At 38.7% G+C, this 21,417-nt stretch overlaps 1 protein-coding gene across 1 annotated transcript; it reads left to right on the top strand.

Moving 5' to 3' along the window:
• Nucleotides 1-20,737, top strand: LOC140160709 (iduronate 2-sulfatase-like). The gene is made up of 7 exons (XM_072183999.1): nucleotides 1-169; nucleotides 3,623-3,768; nucleotides 9,395-9,572; nucleotides 10,611-10,699; nucleotides 17,134-17,574; nucleotides 18,768-18,894; nucleotides 19,963-20,737. The coding sequence occupies exons 1-7, from the start codon at nucleotides 94-96 to the stop codon at nucleotides 20,703-20,705; spliced, it is 1,800 nt and encodes a 599-aa protein (XP_072040100.1). The 5' UTR covers nucleotides 1-93; the 3' UTR covers nucleotides 20,706-20,737.
• The last annotated feature ends 680 nt before the right edge of the window (nucleotides 20,738-21,417 follow it).

Genomic DNA, 21,417 nt, shown 5'->3' with positions numbered 1-21,417 from the left:
TTGACCTCGTCGGCTGCTGATCAGCTGATTGCTTTGTTTTGTTTGAGGACTTCTTCTGTTTGCCAAATGTTTTCATCTATGGAAACACATTGAATGGCAATGTTGAGATTAAACTTGCAGTTTGTGTGGTTGGTAACAATTATTGCTTGCAGCTGCACAGCAACATGTGGTAAATTTGTAACTATAGTGGGAATTCCAATTGAATGAACGCAGCTTTTAATAGCGTGACGAATTTTTGCGTACACTGCGTGATGTACGCAAGCGTGTGCGACTGTGCGTGAGTAACGCGAAAAGTGAATCCAACCATGCCAACGCACTCATGATTGGTTAGCATTGTATCCAAGGTCGTATGCGTTAGCGTTGTAGTTTGAAATACGCGATATACGATCGCGGTTGGATCGAGTGCAGCTGTTGAAAGCTGCGTTCATTCAATTGGAATTCTTACTATAGCTCAAAAATTTTGTTAAGCTTATAAAAGTAGTGGGAATTCCAATTGAATGAACGCAGCTTTCAATAGCGTGACGTTTTTTTTGCGTACACTTCGCAATGTACGCTAGCATGTGTGACTGTGCATGAGTAACGCGGAAGTGAATCCAACCATGCCAACACACTTGTGATTGTATCCTTGAAGTCATGCGTTCACGGTGTAGTTTGAAATACGCGATATACGATCGCGGTTGGATCGAGTACATCTGTTGAAAGCTGCGTTCATTCAATTGGAATTCCTACTATATTATATTGGGAATATTCCAAGTCCAATTGAATGAACGCAGATTTCAATACCGTGATGATTTCTTGCGTACGTCACTGCGCTTATGTACGCCAGCGTGTGCGACTATGCGTGAGTAGCACAGAAGTGATATTCCAACCATGCCAACACACTTGATTGGTTAGCATTGTATCCAAGGTTGTGCGTTCGCGTTGTAGTTTGAAACGCTTTATACGATCCTGGTTGGATCGAGTACAGCTATTGAAAGCTGTGTTCATTCAAGTGGAATTCCTATAGTATCATGGATAGGTCAAACAGTTTGTTAATTATTGTCAATATTAATATTTTGGGACATTTATAATAAAAATGTTTAACCCTACCTGGAGACACCCTATGACAATTCCTACATTGTACAACTTGAGAACAAGTCCTCAAACGTTTGAAATTTGTAGTTACGAAATTTGTACAGTCCAACCTCTCTTATCCGGACCTCTTTTATATGGATCTCTCTGTTATCCGGATGTGAAATCTTCACAGGGAAATATGTTTTTGATGATTTACCACAGGTAATTCCATGCTCTGAATACAGTTTAGCATGACATCTAAGTTGCAAAAAGCACTCTGAGCCATCTTTTAGTGTTATTACATCATGTTTAAACAATCTTTTGTTGTCACCATTTCAGTACTTGGGACAGTCAATGCAGAATTACATGTAATTCACTTATCCGGATTTTTCACTTATCCGGACAATGCTTGGTCCCATCATGGCCGGAGAGGTTGGACTGTAGTTCAAAATTTGTAGTTTAATTGCAGAGCTCTGGTTTAATTGTATGTTGTTTCATTGCTTGATATATCTTGTATTTTGCAGTGGCATGCGCAGCACATTGAAAGTGGGGGGGGGCAGGTTGTTCAGTTCCCCGAATGGAGTCTGATTGGGAGCATATTTTGATGTTTTTATCGTTTTTCCCCCAAATCCCCCGAATGACCAACAAAAGTGGGGGGCCATGGCCCCCTGCTTCCTCCCCCTTGCGCACGCCACTGGTATTTTGTGATGTCAGTCGATTTGTCAAATAAACATGAAATGAAATGAAATACAACTGTTTAATAGTAAGCCTCAATCTACATGTAGATTGGGAAACGGAACAAGAAAATTCATAGATTTGCCGGATCAATTCAAAATTATTGGATTATAGAAATAATTTATAAGGGTGCCGAAATGTTTTGATTTTTAAATGTTGATTTGTGTCCATATGTTCCAATAAAAGTAATTAGTATGAATAAATTTATATTTTCTTCTCCAAATTGTTTATTAAATTTGCTCAACTTTGAGTGAACTTACTTTGTCTCATAGTCATAGCTAGTAGTAGCTCGAGATACTCTAGCTAAAATACAGGTTTACATTTACTATCTTACATTATCTTGCTGTATTTCAGCTAGAGCTCCAAACGACAAGCTTCCGGGTTTTTTGGAGAACAATACTGTTACGTAAGATGAAGAAGAAACCCGCCTCGGAGCCCGCCCTACTCATTATTTCATTGTACTTATTGCAATTTGCCTCCACACATTACGTAATCAACACAAAGCTTTTGTGAGGATTAGTGAGTGGATAAGAAATTGACAGTGGAGGATCTGAAGGACACGCCGATTGTTAGTTGTCAATCATGAATTGCCATAACGTATTAATATTTTACTGCATGGCATTCCGCAAACACCAAGACAAATTATGCCGTATTTTTCCAAAGATCATCTCATATGAAGTAAGCTGAATGCGATCTGTACTTTTGTAACATTCCGATCGCTTTTGATCACCTATTATCGGTAATTTGCTTGGAAACACGTGAGCTCATGTTGTGTACATGTAAACATAATTAGCATAGACACAAATGAAATTACGATGCAATACAATGCAATTTGAATGCGCAGCAGATCTATAGAAATAACTTTGCCCGGTTTTATGCAGAATTAGACCCTGTCTGGCTAGTAGGCCTATAGTACGTATGTATCTAAACCACCAGCCATTTGCAAATTGGAACCACAAAATTTTGGCATGTGTTGGGGGGGGTGCAAACTTTTTGTGGAAAGACAAGAGGGGTGGCAAGCAAGTATTTGGCAGTCTGAGAGGGGGAGCAAGTAATATTTGGTATGCTGTTTGGATAACCTATTGGGCCCAGACGTTGGACTTAAAATTTGTACCTCATGACATACATGTCTTATGAGTATGTGTCAGTCTGCATTAGCTCGAGATACTCTAGCTAAAATACAGGTTTATATTTACTATCTTACATTATCTTGCTGTATTTCAGCTAGAGCTCCAAACGACAAGCTTCCGGGTTTTTTGGAGAACAATACTGTTACGTAAGATGAAGAAGAAACCCGCCTCGGAGCCCGCCCTACTCATTATTTCATTGTACTTATTGCAATTCGCCTCCACACATTACGTAATCAACACAAAGCTTTTGTGAGGATTAATGAGTGGATAAGAAATTGACAGTGGAGGATACGAAGGACACGCCGATTGTTAGTTGTCAATCATGAATTGCTGCCACGTATTAATATTTTACTGCATGGCATTCCCCCAACACCAAGACAAATTATGCCGTATTTTTCCAAAGATCATCTCATATGAAGTTAGCTGAATGCGATCTGTACTTTTGTAACATTCCGATCGCTTTTGATCACCTATTATCGGCGTAATTTGCTTGAAAACATATGTGAGTTCATGTTGTGTAAACATAATTAGCATAGACACAAATGAAATTACGATGCAATACAATGCAATTTGAATGCATAGCAGATCTATAGAAATAACTTTGCCGGGTTTGTGCAGAATTAGACCCTGTCTGGTCTGCATACATTTGAAACCATTTAATTTGCTGAATCCAGTAGATGACATTATTTTTGATTATTTTTCAGATGCCACAGCCAGTCGCCCCAATATACTGTTAGTTGTTTCCGATGACCTAAGACCATCACTGGGGAGTTACGGAGAACCAGTATTGACCCCTAACCTGGATCAACTGGCAGCACAGTCTATCCGATTCACAAATGCCCATGTGCAGGTTTGTAATGGGATAGCATGCAGTAATCAATTTTGTGACAATGTGGTTTGTTTTTAATTGTAAATGTTAATTGTTTTAGAATCGCATTTGGACGGAGCTAGTACACCCCCCGGGGGGGTCACTCGCATACCAAAGTGGTACGCATGATCGTCCCCAAAAACGTCGAAAAAGGGTTGATGTATGGTGACTCCCCCCCGGGGTACACCCTTGCTCTCTTTGGATGCCTTATAATGTGTAGGCCTATCGTACTCTATTTACCTCTTGACTTTCAAACTTGCTTGCATGTATCTAGCTCAAATCTTTCACTATTCGGTGCTATCATATCTTTGATGTTATCAATCATTTATAACATAATTATACAATAATGAATAATGTCAAAATACTCACATCATCATTCTTCAAAAAGAAAGGACTTCCACTTTCATTATTATTTTATTAGCGCAGCACTGTGGTACTATAAGCCCACACCCTCCCCCCCCAAAAAAAATGTGTTTGCTTGTCCTCTACCGACCGACCCTAATGTAGAAAAAAGTTGATGTTTTTTGTTTTACTGTACCATCATCATCATCGGCTGCCCATCGAGTTCGATGAAGGCTCAGTTGTCGAAGTTGATGGGTGTCTCTTTCTCCATCCTTCAAGGTACTTCTCCTTTCGCTTCCGCTCCACTGTTTTCCCAGCATCGTGGATCTTCTTCCTCCAATTGACCCGGTCACTAGCTTTCATCTCCCATGTATCAACATTCATGTCAGCTGTCTTCAGATGACACTTCACAACATCTCTATACCGAAGTTTCTGTCCACCACGTTTTCTCTTTCCTTCTGTGAGTTCAGCATACATCACAGCTTTTGGTAGTCTTTCATCAGGCATCCTCACGACATGACCGGCCCAGCGCAGTTGGCTTTTCACTAGGATCATAGATGGCTTCTACGCTCTCCATTTCGGCTCTCTGAAGCACCTCTCCATTAGGGACTCGGTCCTGCCATGTTATTCCCATGATACATCTTAGGTGGCGAAGTTGAATGGAAGTTAACTTCTTGATGTGTCTCCGATAGAGTGTGTAGGTCTCAGTAGAATACAGCAGGCAGGGTAGGACAAACACGCGATACAGTTTACATTTGGTCGCAAGTCTTATACCACGCTGGGACCAAACTCTTTTTTCCAGAGATCCAAAGGCACTGGTGGCACTCTGAATTCGTCTTGTGATCTCCAGATCGACGGAATTGTCCATGGAAATCACACTCCCCAGGTAGGTGAAATTGGTGACCGATTTGACAGGTTCCCCATGTATGTGGAGATCAGGATCTTGGTGCTGAGTTCCAGGAGCAGGTTGGTAAATGACCTCAGTTTTACTGATGTTGATTGTAAGGCCAAATGCAACTGATGCAGTCACAAAACAGTCCAACATGTTCTGCAGGTCTTCAATGGATTGAGCTACCAGGGTGGTGTCATCAGCATATAGAAGCTCTTGCACACAGACTTCTTGACATCGGGTCTTGGCACGTAGACGGGCTAGATTGAAGAGTTTGCCATCTGTCCTAGAACGGAGGAAAACTCCATGCTGACCATCTGATAGGTTGTCAGATGACATTTCCAAAACAGCTGCCAGGTAGAGACTAAACAAGGTTGGTGCCAACACACATCCCTGCTTTTACACCATGACAAACCGGGAAGGACTCAGTTGTATCACCATCAACTAGAACAGTTGCCTGCATTCCATCATGGAATTCACGAATGATCTTGACAAAGATGTCTGGACAGCCATAATGCTCCAGTAGTTTCCAAAGTAATTCTCTATCGATGGTGTCAAATGCTTTGGTGAAGTCGATGAAGACCATGTAAAGTGGTCTTTGCTGTTCTATTGATTTCTCCTGAAGCTGGCGCAGGGTGAAGATTGGATCAGTTGTGGATCGACTGGCTCTGAACCCACATTGGCTTTCAGGTAGTATCTTACTGGCAACTTGTTGTAATCTGGCTAGGAGAATCTTTGCAAGAACTTTACCAGCAGTTGTGAGCAGGGATATCCCTCGATAGTTACCACACTGAGTGCGGTCACCCATTGCTATTTCCAATAACATTGCTAAGGACTTAGTCTCTCTTCCTCAAGCCATCTCTGATAGACTTATCAAGCTGAGACTGCCTCTGAGCCAAGACCGTTACATGACCATTATTTGCTGCTATGCTCCTACGATGTCACACACAGATGAATCCAAAGAAATCTTCTATGAAGCCCTTAGAGCTTGTGTGAGGAAGATCCCACATGAGGATAAGTTGATGGTTTTGGGAGATCTTAATGCCAGAGTGGGCAGTGACATTGCCACATGGCCATGTATCCTTGGGAATCATGGGAGAGGTGCTTGTAACTCCAACGGGGAACTACTTCTCTCATTCTGTGCTGAGAATCAGATGGCTGTGACCAATACCTACTTTCAGATGCCTGACAAATGGTACTACTCATGGCAACATCCTCGCTCAAAACGCTTCCATCTGCTGGACTATGTTCTTACAAGGCAGAGAGATATCTGTGATATCACTTCCACCAGAGTTATGAGAGGTGCAGATTGCTCTACAGATCACTTTCTTGTACGGACAATATGTAAGCTACATATCAAACCCATGAGGAGGAAGACAAAGCCTAAACTCCCCAAGAAGGCAAATGTTAGAAGTCTCATCGATAACCTGGAAACAAGAGCAAAATTCCAGGAAGCACTAACTGTAAAACTGGATGCACTGAGACTGCCAAAGGAAGCTACAATCAATGAACAATGGCAGTCTCTTAGTAAGGCAACCCAAGAGGTTATGGGAGAACAGCTAAGCCCACCACTCCGCCGAAATGCTGACTGGTTTGATGAGAACAATGAACCAATCCAGGCTCTCCTTCATGAGAGGACAGTTGCCAGGAATGAGATGCTCAGGACAGGGCTCCGCTCGAAAAGCAGAAAGTTTAAGGAGTGCAAAAGTAATGTCCAAAGATCTTTACGTCAGATGAGGGATGAATGGTGGAATAAGAAAGCAGAAGCCGTGCAAGAACTGGCAGAGAGTGGTAACTCTCAAGCTTTCTTCACAGCCCTGAAGGAAGTCTATGGACCTAGGCATTCAATTGCCTCTCCTCTTCTCAATAGCTCAGGTACAACTCTTCTAACTGACAAAGATGACATCAAGATCAGATGGCAGGAACATTTTCAGGATCTCCTTAACCGACCCTCTAGCACTGCACCTAATGTCTTGGATAACCTTGTAAAACCATCAAGCAAAACTGGAATGGAAAAGCCGCCAACCATGCAAGAAATTGAAGATGCTGTCAAGTCTATGAAGAATGGTAAAGCTCATGGAATGGACGGAATTCCCTCTGAGGTGTACAAGTTTGGCGGGCCTTGCATCATCCAAGCTCTGTGCAGTTTTTTCCAAAACTGCTGGGGTGCAGCTGAACTGCCCCAAGAATTTAAGGATGCAATGATTATCACCATTTTTGTTTTACTGTACAATGTACAAATGAATAACCGACCCTAATTTTTAAACTACAGAAAGAGTTTTTTTCTTTCAACATTGTTGACATCCTGAAAAGTTTTTTTCTTACATTTTCTACACACTTCTAAACTGTTTTAAAAACATGAATGAAGTGGTATATACTGTATACAATAGAGAAATATACCAATTCACAACTATTTGGGCAATTTATTTTAGCTTATTCAAGGCATACAAAGATATCATGTTTTGGCTATGACCTTTAAAAACAATATTTAGAAAAAGTAATCTCGACTGACCGACCCAATTGTTGGGGAGGACAAGCAAACTATCTTTTTTTGGGGCCTAATTGACAGAAATTTCTTGCTGTGGTAAAATAACAAATAACTGAAAACAAACAGAGTACGGTATATAGTAGTACTTTAAGGGATCTGGAATGGGTGTTTTGAGCGTTTCGACAGTATTTTTTGTGGGACATGAGAGCACATCAGACATATCGAATTGCATTCTGAATATGAAGAATGTCTTTCTGATATCAAATAATTCTCATTTTTTGAAATTCACGATATAATACAAATTTTATGACAGTCCTCGAAGTAAATTTCATAAATCTAATGACATATTCTCAAAGTGTATGTAGCTGGGAGGAAAAGCCGACGATCAATTGAAAATTTTGACCTTTCATATTGAAGATATGGATTTTTTCCCCAAAAAGACCTACCCGGTACCGTATTGTTTGTAATAAACGCCCCCTCTAATAAACGCCCCCCTCCAATTTTTCTGTGAAAACTTGACAAAAATTCCATGCTATATCGTGTGAGTAAGCTTAAAACTGGCATCAGTCAATCAGTCTTGTCAGGGACAATCGGTAAATTGCATGGACAAAACCTGTTATGACTCACACTTCCATCCATTCCATTGCCTAATTATGGTAGAATTTTACTACATGTAGATTCTTGCTTAACCCTAACCCGCCTGAATACTACAAAATACTACTTGATATATGCGCTGTTCGTGCATGCATCCCACGTGGTGTGATGACTTAATCGCCCTAAGTGATATATATAAACGGTTTAAGCTGGCCAGCGAAGCCCAAGACCCGTGGCAAAGTGTCGCCAGCCGAGTGCTTGGCATGCGAGGGGTCTCGGGTTCGAATCCCACCCAGAGCAAACAACTTCTTTCCTTCTTTTCTCTCTTTATTCTTTCCTTCTTTCCCTTCCCGTCGCCGAAAAGCCCTTAGGGCGTTAGGGTTAGGTTACCACTATCGAAACTCAGTATAGGCTTCCTTAACCCTAACCCGCCTGAATACTACAAAATACTACTTGATATTTGCGCTGTTCGTGCATGCATCCCACGCGGTGTGATGACGCAATCGCCCTAAGTGATATATAGGCACGGTTTCGCTGGCCAGTGAAGCCCAAGACCCATGGCAAAGTGTCGCCGACCGAGTGCTTGGCATGCGAGGGGTCTCGGGTTCGAATCCCACCCAGAGCAAACAACTTCTTTCCTTCTTTTCTCTCTTTATTCTTTCCTTCCCCTTCCCTTCCCGTCGCCGAAAAGCCCTTAGGGCGTTAGGGTTAATGATGTACTTACGGGTGTAATTTTGATGCATTTACCACAAAAATGATATTTTCCATGGGCGTCGCCATTAGTATAGCTGTAAATCCCTCTTTTCTACAGGAGCACCATCGGGAAATTTATCCCGATTTTAAAGTTTTTTCACTGACAATTCACCTTCAATAAACGCCCCCAAATGCAACGCCCAGGCGTTTATTACAAAACAATTGGTAATTTTTTTGGTGTTTTGGGAAAAAATCCATATCTTCAATACTGAAAGGTCAGAATTTTCAATTGATCGTCGGCTTTCCATCCCACCTACACACACTTTAAGTATAAATCATCAGATTTATAAAGTTTACTTTGAGTACTGTTAAATATCAAAAATTGATATTTTTGATCATTTGCCATAAAATGTGTATTACATTGCGAACTTCAAAAAATCAAAATTATTTGATATCAGAAGGACCGTCTTCGTATTCAGTACCGGGTATGCAATTCGATAAGTCTGATGTGCTCTAATGTCCCACAATAAATACTGTCCAAACTTTCATACCCCACCCCTTAAGGAGATAAATGAATTAAACAAAACTTGTCTTTTATATAGCAAGCAGTATGTGGACCAAGTAGAATTTCATTCTTAACTAGTCGGCGTCCAGACACCACCAGACTTTATGACTTCTATTCCTATTGGAGAGAAGCTGCTGGGAATTTCACTACTCTACCACAACACTTCAAAGAGAATGGGTACTATGCTGCATCAGTTGGCAAGGTTTTTCACAATGGTAAATACTGATATTTTCAGCGGCGTAGCTGGGATTTTTCCAGGGGAGGGGAAAGCCTGTATGGGGCGGGGCCCAAACCCACCAAATTTCCATGCACTTGGGGGGGGGGCAAAAGACAATTTTGTCAGGCTTATTGATAATAATCGTATGGTATTGCATATCGTATGGATTCTCCATCTCTCTGCCCCTCCTCTCCCTCTCTCCTCTCTTTTTTCCTCTTTCTCCCTCTTTCCTCTTTTTTCCTTGCACTATAGGGGGCAGGGGCCCAAATAGGCAATTTTTGCCAGGGGGCCAATTGCCCCCCTGCCCCCCAGCAGCTACGCCACTGGATATTTTGCATCAAAATAACAACTGTGGGGTAAATTCCAGTAGTTGGGGTAGGCATCATACCTCTTTGATTTTGCTCAAACGTGTTATGATGGTGCATACATTTATAAGGCTAAGAAAAATCAAACTGGAAATAAATCCAATTAACATGCATTTTGGTACATGGCTTAATTGTTCAAGTTCATCAATCAGGGTCAAAAATAGGATATTGTTTCAAGTTTTATAAATGTTTCAAAATTTATCAATGCATATCAAATAGGGAATTAAAACTGATCACTTAATCTTATTCAATACGGTATCATCAATTAATATTGAAGTATTAGTTCCAGATTATTGATTTTGCATCTTTTTCTGGTCACTGTGTTAAAACTCCCCCTTTTGCCAATACATTTTCAGGAAGTCAAGACCGCTACCATGTGTAGTCAATTATATGCATCTTTTACACTGAACAGAGAATGTGTATTAGAATAAACCAAGATGATGAACAATGTGTCTTGTGTTTCACCTATACATAGCAACAATGTATAAAGTTGCAAATGAACAAAGATATAAAATCTTTTGTGCTGAAACCATTGACTTTCAAGATGGGCATATCAGTACATTGTTTTAGGCAGGGATATGCTTTATACATCCGGTGATTGGGAGATAAAATGATGTACAGGTTTACACAGTTATGATTTTAGTAGTGTTATAATTTTGTTTTGTGTACAGGTAAAGCTTCAAATTTCACAGATGACTATCCATTGAGCTGGTCTGTGCCACCTTACTGGCCACCTAGCCAGAAGTACAAGCGAAAAAAGGTAGGAGCGTATTTAATGTTTTATTGTAATACCAATCTGAAGAATTCAGTGGCACAAAGATGTATGTCCAATAGATTCCATTAATGATTGCATAAATAGATAGCATAGGGCTCAGCAGCACAAAGATGCATGTCCATTAGCTGTCATTTGTGATGCAATCAAGCTAAATGAGTCTGGTGACGATCAAAATCAAAATTTAGTTTTCAATTTTGGTGAGTCATTCTCAGAGCTGTACATTGTTGAAAACACCATCATAATTATACTTACGGTTCCAGAAATATGGCCATTTTAGTGTTGCTCACAACAATGAAATACAATTACAAAGGAAGTTGGCAATATCTCAAATCAGTATTCCAGACATCCGACTCATTTTACTTGATCACATCACATTTGTCCGTTTAGGCCTCATCAGTGGCACAAAGACATAACTCCAATGTTGGTAAAAATTACCACAATGGAGTTATAGCTTTGTACCACTCAAGTACTATACAATTGCATGTCAGCTAAATTAGCATGTCTTTGTGCCACTGAGCCCAAGGCTATCAAATCATTCATAAAGCAGCCAATAGATATACATATTTGTATCGCTGAGCCCTGGGCAGAGCTGGAAACAAAAATTGAACAGCTAACAGCTTTGTGCCACTGAGCCGTGGCTGGATGCAGTCATACTTACAGCAACTAATGGACATACATGGCTCAAAATATGCTAAGGTGTCATATTATAGCCATATATTTTGACATATTTTTTTAAAAATAATAATTATAGAAATGGAATATTTGCTAGTTTAGTGGCAAGTTTAGGTAGTAAAGACATAGCATACACAATTTAAGTAAAATCCTTTCACTCTAATTCTAAATAATAAAAAAAATAAAAAATAGCTGTAAAAATGCTTATTTTTACACTTTTATTTGTAACATGCCAAGAGACGCCTTTTTTCAACAGCTTTTAATTTTTTTTTATGGATCCTTATAGAAATTCATGTGACCTGTTTCCCAAAATGGTGCAGTAAACCAATCAAAAAAACAGAAAGAGGCATTATGAAGTCCCTCAGTTTTTTATAAACAAAGACTTGAAGCATAAACTAAAGGGTAAATCTATTGTAAATAACTTCATTTCTCCATATTATAATCAATTTGTAAGTGGCTGCCATCTTTTTGAACATATAACAATTTTAAAATTTTTCTTGAAATGTCTGTCAAATAGTAACATACGCAAGACGGTGCTGTAATTCCTGCTAAACTAGGGTGATACAGCTAATTATGCTACATGACATAGCATTTAGCTCCACCTAGCTTTGTGGCACTATCACTTTGTGAGGAGAAGCTTTTTTGATGACACAATCCATTGTTAAGTGTTGTCTGTCAAACATTTGTACGCAAGTTTGTACGCAAGATTTGTATGTGTCTGTCAAAAGTAACATACGCAATACGTTTACAAAAATTAAAAATCACTTGATGTTCACATTATGATGATAGTTTAGAGTTTATAAAAGTGTTTTAAAACATGTGATTTATAAACTGCATGTGATCTTTATTCAATTTCCCATCTTGAATTAGGGGTTCATTCATATATTTTCATGACTAAACGGTTGTTTATGCCCGAGGGGCCCGTTCATACATACCAGAACATTTTGTGATTCTTATTTCATCAAAATAATAGCAAAAAAGTTACTAAAATGCACGATTTTCCTGCACTTTTCCTACCCGGCGATCTAACATCCGGGACACGGGCATAAACGCTGTTTATGCCCGGCTCTCGACCAATCACGCGCGCTGTTACATAGCGTGTATGTATGAATTAGGGGTTCATTCATAGGATTGAGGGCATGATCGCTGTTTATGCCCGAGGCGTGAGCCGAGGGCATAAACAGCGATCATGCCCAAATCCTATGAATGAACCCTGCTCATACATAGGCCTACCCAACATTCTTAGCAATTCAATAAAGATGAAAATAATAAGGGTTTACAAGTTTAAATAACATTTCCATACCGTTTTCCTTCATAAATTGAAAGAAAATGAGTAGGCCTACTTGCAGGAAGCAGCTCGGCTCATGAGGTCAACGGCCGGGAGTCAACGCGTGATACGCGTCATCTTTTGCGCCCGCGTGTGAGATGGGCGCGGTGTCATGCGCGCGATACGCAACACTAGCAAATCGTGGATCGTGTTAATTGGGTTCCAACGCTGCGTGACGCAGCTTGTTTATACCCTGCGTACTGGTCATAAACGGTATTTATGACCAGCAAAAAAGAGCGCAAATCCAATCAGAAACGTCGTTATATCGTGAGTATGTATGAACTATTGTTTTTGCCAAATTATTATTCTGTATACATTTGACAGACATCTTGCGTATGTTATGGCTTGACAGACACACATATTTTATTTATAACACTTTATCCTCCTTATTGTAATATTTGGACACATTTTTTTCCACAATCAGTTGCTGTAGGTCCTACACCTAAATAACCACAAAATACCTTATGTAATACTTTATAAATTTTTATTTGATTGCAGAAAATCATCAAAATTGTGTCTGTCAAATATAACGTACGCAAGGGCTAGAAAATTAAATTTGTGAAGTAAATGGTCTATAACTTGTCTTTCTTTTAGTGTATTATGAACGATATATGTGCATACTATAATTTAAACCTGGTTGGAGACCAAAAGAAAAGAGCTGGAAAAATAATTGTGTGTTACACTTTTATGACAGCTTATTTTGAGCCACATGTGTGTGTTTGTGTCACATTTATTGACTTCAAGAAGGCTTTTGTTTCAATCAACAAGAGTGTCATGTTTTCAATTCTTCGTACTACAGTATTCCAGAGCCATTGTTCAATGCTATAATAGGTGCACTTTACAACAACTCAAAGAGGCTGTTATAGTGGTCTGTGACAACAACATCTCCTAGATGTAATCATTCAATATGAACAATTGGACATATGTCTTTCAGCTGATGAGCCCTGGGCTATGTAATCATTCATAGAGGAGCTGAGGGACATAATTTGTCTTTGTCCACTGAGCCCTGGGTTATCTAGATATAAACAAATATTCACAAGAGCAGCTAATGGACATATGTCTTTGTACCGCTGAGCCCTGTGTTATCTAGATATACACGATTATTCATAAGAGCAGCTAATGGACATACATACATTTATGTCTTTGTGCCGCTGAGCCCTGTATTATCTAGATACACACAGTTATTCATAAGAGCAGCTAATGGACATACGTCTTTGTGCCTGTGTTATATTGATATACACAGGTGTTCATAAGAGCAGCTAATGGACATACGTCTTTGTGCCGCTGAGCCACATGTTATCTAGATATACACAGTTACTCATAAGAGCAGCTAATGGACATACGTCTTTGTGCCGCTGAGCCATGTTATCTATATGTACACAGTTACTCATAAGAGCAGCTAATGGACATACGTCTTTGTGCCGCTGAGCCCTGTATTATATAGATAAAAACAATTATTCATAAGAGCAGCTAATGGACATACGTTTTTGTGCTGCTGAGCCCTGTGTTATCTAGATATACACAGTTATTCATAAGAGCAGCTAATGGACATACATCTTTGTGCCGCTGAGCCCTGTGTTATCTAGATGTACAAAGTACTCATAAGAGCAGCTAATGGACATACGTCTTTGTGCCGCTGAGCTGTGTTATCTAGATGAACACAGTTACTCATAAGAGCAGCTAATGGACATACGTCTTTGTGCCGCTGAGCCCTGTGTGCCGCTGAGCCCTGTGTTATCAAGATATACACAGTTATTCATAAGAGCAGCTATGGACATACATCTTTGTGCCGCTGAGCCCTGTGTTATCTAGATATACACAGTTATTCATAAGAGCAGCTAATGGACATACGTCTTTGTGCCGCTGAGCCATGTGTTATCTAGATATACACAGTTATTCATAAGAGCAGCTAAGGCCAATGGAACTCGATTATTAGTTTCCAATTGGATGTTTGAAAAAAAGGACGAGGTCGCTATTTCATTATTCATTATTCGGTCTCTTTTCATTATCCATTATGTCAACAAAATCAATGATTTTATGAACAGCTTTCTCCAAATTTAGGTACCCCACCAGGACCAAAGTATATATTGTTGATGAAAGACCATTTCAAAACAGGTATTAATGCTTAGATCATCATTACAGACATTTTGCAACAGATTGAGAAAAGATTTTATTTTTTAAAATTAAAATGAAAAGAAATTTGCAATTTTTGTAATCACCAGAAACATGATGAGGTAATCCGTAAATTTCCATTATTTACCACATCCTCTACCCCTACAACTAAGAAAAACAGCTGATTATGATCAGCAGGGTATGTCAGACATTTTGAGAGTTTCAATTTTGATATTAGTTCCATCTCAATTTTCAAATAATTGACTTTTTTATAAAAAATAATGAAAGTTTTGGTCAAATTGAAAAGGTGATGCGGGAGGTCAATAGGAAACTAACAATCGAGTTCCATTAGCCTAATGGACATACATCTTTGTGCCGCTGAGCCCTGTGTTATCTAGATGTACACAGTTACTCATAAGAGCAGCTAATGGACATACGTCTTTGTGCCGCTGAGCCATGTTATCCAGATGTGAGTCATTTAAGAGCAGCTAATGGACATACGTCTTTGTGCCGCTGAGCCCTGTGTTATATATATATAAACAATTATTCATAAGAGCAGGTAATGGACATACTTTGTGCCGCTGAGCCCTGTGTTATATAGATTAAAAACAATTATTAATAAGAGCAGCTAATGGACATACGTCTTTGTGCCGCTGAGCCATGTGTTATCTAGATATACACAGTTATTCATAAGAGCAGCTAATGGACATATGTCTTTGTGCTGCTGAGCCCTGTGTTATAAATCTAGATATACACAGTTATTCATAAGAGCAGCTAATGGACATACGTCTTTGTGCCGCTGAGCCCTGTGTTATATAGATTTAAACAATTATTCATAAGAGCAGCTAATGGACATACGTCTTTGTGCCGCTGAGCCATGTGTTATCTAGATATACACAGTTATTCATAAGAGCAGCTAATGGACATACATATTTGTGCCGCTGAGCCCTGTGTTATCTAGATGTACACAGTTACTCATAAGAGCAGCTAATGGACATACGTCTTTGTGCCGCTGAGCCATGTTATCTAGATGTACAGTCATAAGAGCAGCTAATGGACATAGGTCTTTGTGCCGCTGAGCCCTGTGTTATATATATATAAACAATTATTCATAAGAGCAGGTAATGGACATACTTTGTGCCGCTGAGCCCTGTGTTATATAGATTAAAAACAATTATTCATAAGAGCAGCTAATGGACATACGTCTTTGTGCTGCTGAGCCCTGTGTTAGCTAGATATACAGTTATTCATAATTAGAGCAGGTAATGGACATACGTCTTTGTGCCGCTGAGCCCTGTGTTATATAGATTTAAACAATTATTCATAAGAGCAGCTAATGGACATTTGTCTTTGTGCCGCTGAGCCCTGTGTTATATATATATAAACAATTATTCATAAGAGCAGGTAATGGACATACTTTGTGCCGCTGAGCCCTGTGTTATATAGATTAAAAACAATTATTCATAAGAGCAGCTAATGGACATACGTCTTTGTGCTGCTGAGCCCTGTGTTATCTAGATATACAGTTATTCATAATTAGAGCAGGTAATGGACATACGTCTTTGTGCCGCTGAGCCCTGTGTTATATAGATTTAAACAATTATTCATAAGAGCAGCTAATGGACATACGTCTTTGTGCCGCTGAAACCTGTGTTAGATACAATCATTCATATTAGTAGCTAATGTACATGTGTCTTTGTGTCGCTGAGACCTTAGTTTAGAGCAGCTACTGGATATGCTTTGTGCTACTGAGTCTGGGCTACCTGTAGTCCGTCTCCTCTCAATTTGAGAATAACGCGATGTTTGATTTCACAGTTGCAGATACAAATCGTCTGTGCCAATATACACAAAAGGGTGAACTCTGGGTCAAACAAAGTACTGTATTCGCTCTGATTAAAGCACCCTCTTAAGTTTTTGTCAGAGAAGAATGGCACTTGTTTACATTTTGAGAGCGTGTAGAGCGTAAACAAGGAAGTGGGGTTCTGATTGGCTGAATCAATCGTCTGACAATCATTGGCCGATTATGTGTGAAATTGTTGGTCGGCGCAGATTGGCGCCCTTGAACACAAAGCTCTGCATATGTCGCTCATTAACAGGGCGCTCGCGTCAATCTGATCAAGAGAGTGCCGTACTTCTCCGAAACCCAGTGTAATTAATGCCTACCATATTTTTAAGCAAATTGTTCCATAAATGCTTTTTGCAAAAATGTCTGAATTCTAGCCAACTAAATGAAAGCATATAATGAGGATCATGTTTAACTTGGCTACCTCAAGCCTTACCTTTGTCTTACCTTTGTTCTCATTAACAGGTGTGTGGCCCAGGGCCAGATGGAGAGCTTCATGAGTACCTCATATGTCCAGTAAATGTCACACAACATCCACTGGGTACGCTACCTGACATTCAAAGCACAGATTATGCTTTGGAAATTCTCAAAAATCTCTCCAAATACCAATCCAATTCATCACCAGATTTGAAAAGCAATGACCACTCTTCAACTGGAGATAATGATAGAATGCAACCGCCATTTTTCTTGGCTGTTGGTTATCACAAACCACATATACCATTGAAGTATCCACAAGAGTTCAGAGATCTGTACCCGTTGGATTCAATAGACATAGCACCTGATATACATTTACCACAGAAGGTACCACCAGTAGCATGGAATCCATGGACTGATGTTAGAGAGAGAGAAGATATTGCTGCCCTGAATGTTAGCTTTCCATATGGACCCATGCCTTTGGAATATCATGTGAGTTCTGTTTAAGATATTGGTGAACAATTGATTTTTTTATTTTTATTTTGTTTTTGCAACCTGATTCGCATCGTGAATTTTCAGAGTGCCACTGAAAACCCGTTCATTTAAGTCAGCCGCTGAAAAGGCTTTTTGCTTGCACAGCTCCTAAGTTAGGCATGTTCATAAAATTTTGAAATTTAATAAATTCATCTAAAATTGCTTTCATTAAAAAGAGAATCATTTAACTTAAAAAATGAGGGGTCAATCATGTATGTAGGCCTATAATTGGCAATGTTATGAGGAAAAGTATGCTCGCCTGAATGTCCCAAAATAGGCCAAATTGTGTGTCCCAGCATTATCAATGGCTTCCTATGTCATAACATGTGTGTATGTATTTTATGGCTAAATTTTTGAGCACGAAGGGCCATTTTACAAAACTTTCGCAAATGTTTCATGAAATGTGGCTTTCATTACTTGATAATATCAAATATTATTCAAATGCAGATTTTCTGAAAATCATGCTAGGTTGGAGTTTTGAGGGTCAAAATCCAAATTTTCTTCATTTTCCTATTGGATTACACAGTTAAGACAGGATCTTGGATCACAACTAAGCTTAATGAAGCCCGCCCTCACATGTTCAAAATGTGATCATGTCTACCTAAGTTGTGGAACCAATCAGTATATATTTGCTCTGTATTGCTTTTTGTGAACTTTTTTCTTATAATCTATCATGTTTTTGTTGTATATTTCTTGCTATGTTGTTTTGAGCGCTATGATCATTTGAAAAAAAAATGAAGAAAATAATAAGAATTTTGGATTTTAAAGCTTGCCAAATGCTTTCAAGCAGAAATAATGAACTCAAAATAGACTTCACCTGCTAAGTCCCCCCTTTTGATGCGCTACATCACATATGGCATTGTTATTTTAATAACAAGGGCATTGTTAATGGCATTGTTATTTTCAACTTTCATTAGCTAGATAGCTAAAAACTGCCTTCACACTGTGGATAACATACTTAAATGGACATGCATGTACATTTATTTTACTGGAGAAATAGCGATTCCTTCAAAACCGTCTAAAAAAAGTAGTCCTCAATGTGTGTTTTTATACATGCATGTTGGTTCACAAACTGTCCATATCTAACACAGTAAATTGGTGTTGAAGATACTAGTTGTAATTTTAAGCAAACTGCACTGGATCTTTTTCAGTATTTGATACGACAGAGTTACTATGCAGCTGTGACATACATAGACTATCAAGTAGGGAGGTTGCTGGCAGGACTGGAAGAATCAGGCTTTGCAAAAAATACAATTGTGTTATTTGTTGGTGACCATGGTAAGATTTCAACTCACTTGTTAGCTGTGATATGTTTAAAATGTATATAATCATCGAATGAAACAAATTGATGCTTCCAGTTTATCATTTAGAGCCTGTGTGCAGACACTCATGAAGTGAACAATTTAAAGAAGATTGTGATTTATAAAATTGCAAAGACACCTGACATATTCCATATTCAATCTACATATATTGCACGGTGATTATTGTATCCAAAGTAAATTAGTACAATATATACAATTGGTGCACACTAGTAGCAGATCACTCTTCTTTCACAGTTCGTAAATGCATAGAGTTTCTACTTGAGTGTTAGTAAGTTTTACTTGAAATCTTTGCACACCGTGGCCATTGGAAGATGATAATTATTGTTGAAGACGTGAGGGGAGTAAGCCCCTCCCTGTAAAAGTTTTTAGCCTTACAAATTTGTCAAACTGCCTAAGTTATAGATATTATAGCAATGTCTTGGCCAATCGCTGATCAGTCTCATATTTGACAAGTTTGCTCCTTGAATGGGGAAAAAGTCTTTGACTGATGCTAAATTTCATTATTATAGCCACATGACTGTGTTTCGATTTACCTGATACAGCAGAGCAAAATGCTCCCCAGTTTGGACGACCTGCTAAACACATTTCAGCTTGTATAGCAATTTTTTACAATGCAAAACATATACTATTAAATATCATAAGAACATCACCTAAATTATGTTTTTGCTAAAACTGCTATGCAAATTTTTCAAAGTAAATCAAACCCTGGATTGAACTCAGAGTGGATCAGTCAGAAATGAAGGACATGTGAGCTTCTTGCACCCATATAACAAATAGCCTTGTTATCTAATAAGGTCACAAGAAGTAATGTTTTCAAATGATGGGCTAACTTCAGTTTCAAACAAAAAGTTGACCTGTAGCTAGATTAGCATTTTATTTCATCAAAGAACCAAAACTATAGAGTAGACTAGTTTCACCACTATAAGGTGTAGGTTTTGTAATCATATAAATTGATTGACTTTTATCAGTTCATTTTGGCTTATAATTAGATATCAAATACAATGTCCCAATTTCTTTTTTACAGGTTGGCAACTTGGAGAACATCAAGAATGGGCAAAGTATAGCAATTATGGTGTTGCCACAAGAGTGCCACTTATTATCCACATTCCTGGAGTTACAGACACTGTGACATCTCTAACCAAGAGGAAGTTTCCATTCATCAACCCTTTACTTCAAAAAGTACACTTCAAACCACCAAAGAGTACTCCTCGTGGTAATAAAGTAAATAGATCACCCGCATCTAACATTGGTTATTCAACAAACAGTCCAGTTGAATTAGTAGACATGTTTCCAACCTTAGCTGACTTAGCAGGCTTGAAAATACCACCAACTTGTCCTGAAAACTCACTGAAAAATGACTTTTGTACAGAGGGCTCAAGTTTAACACCATTAATTGATAACGTAACTGGTAAAAGTAAAAGCGTCATGTTAAGGTGGAAGAATGGAACCTTTAGTCAGTACTCTCGACCATCAGATGTGCCCCAACAGGATTCAGACATGCCACATCTTGCCAATATCACTATAATGGGATACTCGATGAGAACAGACAATTATCATTATACAGAGTGGATCGGATTTGATCCTCATAAATTTCAAGGAAATTGGCAGGATGTTCATGCTAGAGAGTTATATGTATTGGATGACGACCCACATGAGGATTTCAATGTTGCTGATGATCCTAGATATGAGAGTGTTATAAAAGATTTGTCTAAAAAACTTCAGGGAGGATGGAGATATAGCTTGCCTGTGTTTGATGATTTACAATGATTGTTTTAAAAATGAACAAACTTATTTGTTACCAACTTACCAGCTTGTACTTAAAACCACTCCAGAAACAACATCGTAATCATGCAGTTTGAATATGTGCAATAATATGAAACAATTTCATTTTAAACCATAACTTAAAATTGATTATGTCACAAATGGGCTGTTCCAGTTGAAATCCATAATACATGACCTTAATATCCCACACACAGGGTGTAGATTGCAATTGAATCACCCATTCAAGTAACCCCATTTGAAATGTACACTCTCAGTGTGGAAGATTAAGGTCATGTCTTCCATAGCAGGTACATGGATTCCAATTGGATAGCACAATATCATCACAAAGAGCCTTTCATTTGCAATATATAGCCAATATGAACTGTAAGAATCCATTAATATTGACTGCAATAATATAAACTCACACACATGTATATCCTCATTTAAAATAAACATCAGCATATATTTTATTGGTTATAAGTCACATTACATTAATTGCTAAATCAGAAAAAAAAGTTTTAATAATCAATATGTAAGCTGTTTGAAATCATAGGGCATCATATATTTATCATCTGGTACCCAGTCTGATTAAAAAACTGGAAAATGTAAAGAATTGCAAGTCTCAAATCAAACTGCACCTCAATATATATTACAAGAGTCTTGTAAGTAGTTTATAAAAATGAATGTGCTACATTATGTAGCCTAATATTTGATACTA

This window comes from Amphiura filiformis, chromosome 9, assembly GCF_039555335.1.
Source record: "Amphiura filiformis chromosome 9, Afil_fr2py, whole genome shotgun sequence".
In the NCBI taxonomy this organism is placed as follows: domain Eukaryota; kingdom Metazoa; phylum Echinodermata; class Ophiuroidea; order Amphilepidida; family Amphiuridae; genus Amphiura; species Amphiura filiformis.
The sequence above is the reverse complement of the archived record's forward strand: the minus strand, read 5'-3'. Positions and strand labels throughout refer to the sequence as shown.

Bases quoted from the DNA above. Each gene is read 5' to 3' on its own strand.
- LOC140160709 (XM_072183999.1), top strand. From the start codon at position 94: ATGGCAATGTTGAGATTAAACTTGCAGTTTGTGTGGTTGGTAACAATT. The intron at 170-3,622 runs GTAAATTTGTAA...ATTATTTTTCAG, and splicing joins CAGCTGCACAGCAACATGTG to ATGCCACAGCCAGTCGCCCC. The intron at 3,769-9,394 runs GTTTGTAATGGG...TCTTTTATATAG, and splicing joins TCACAAATGCCCATGTGCAG to CAAGCAGTATGTGGACCAAG.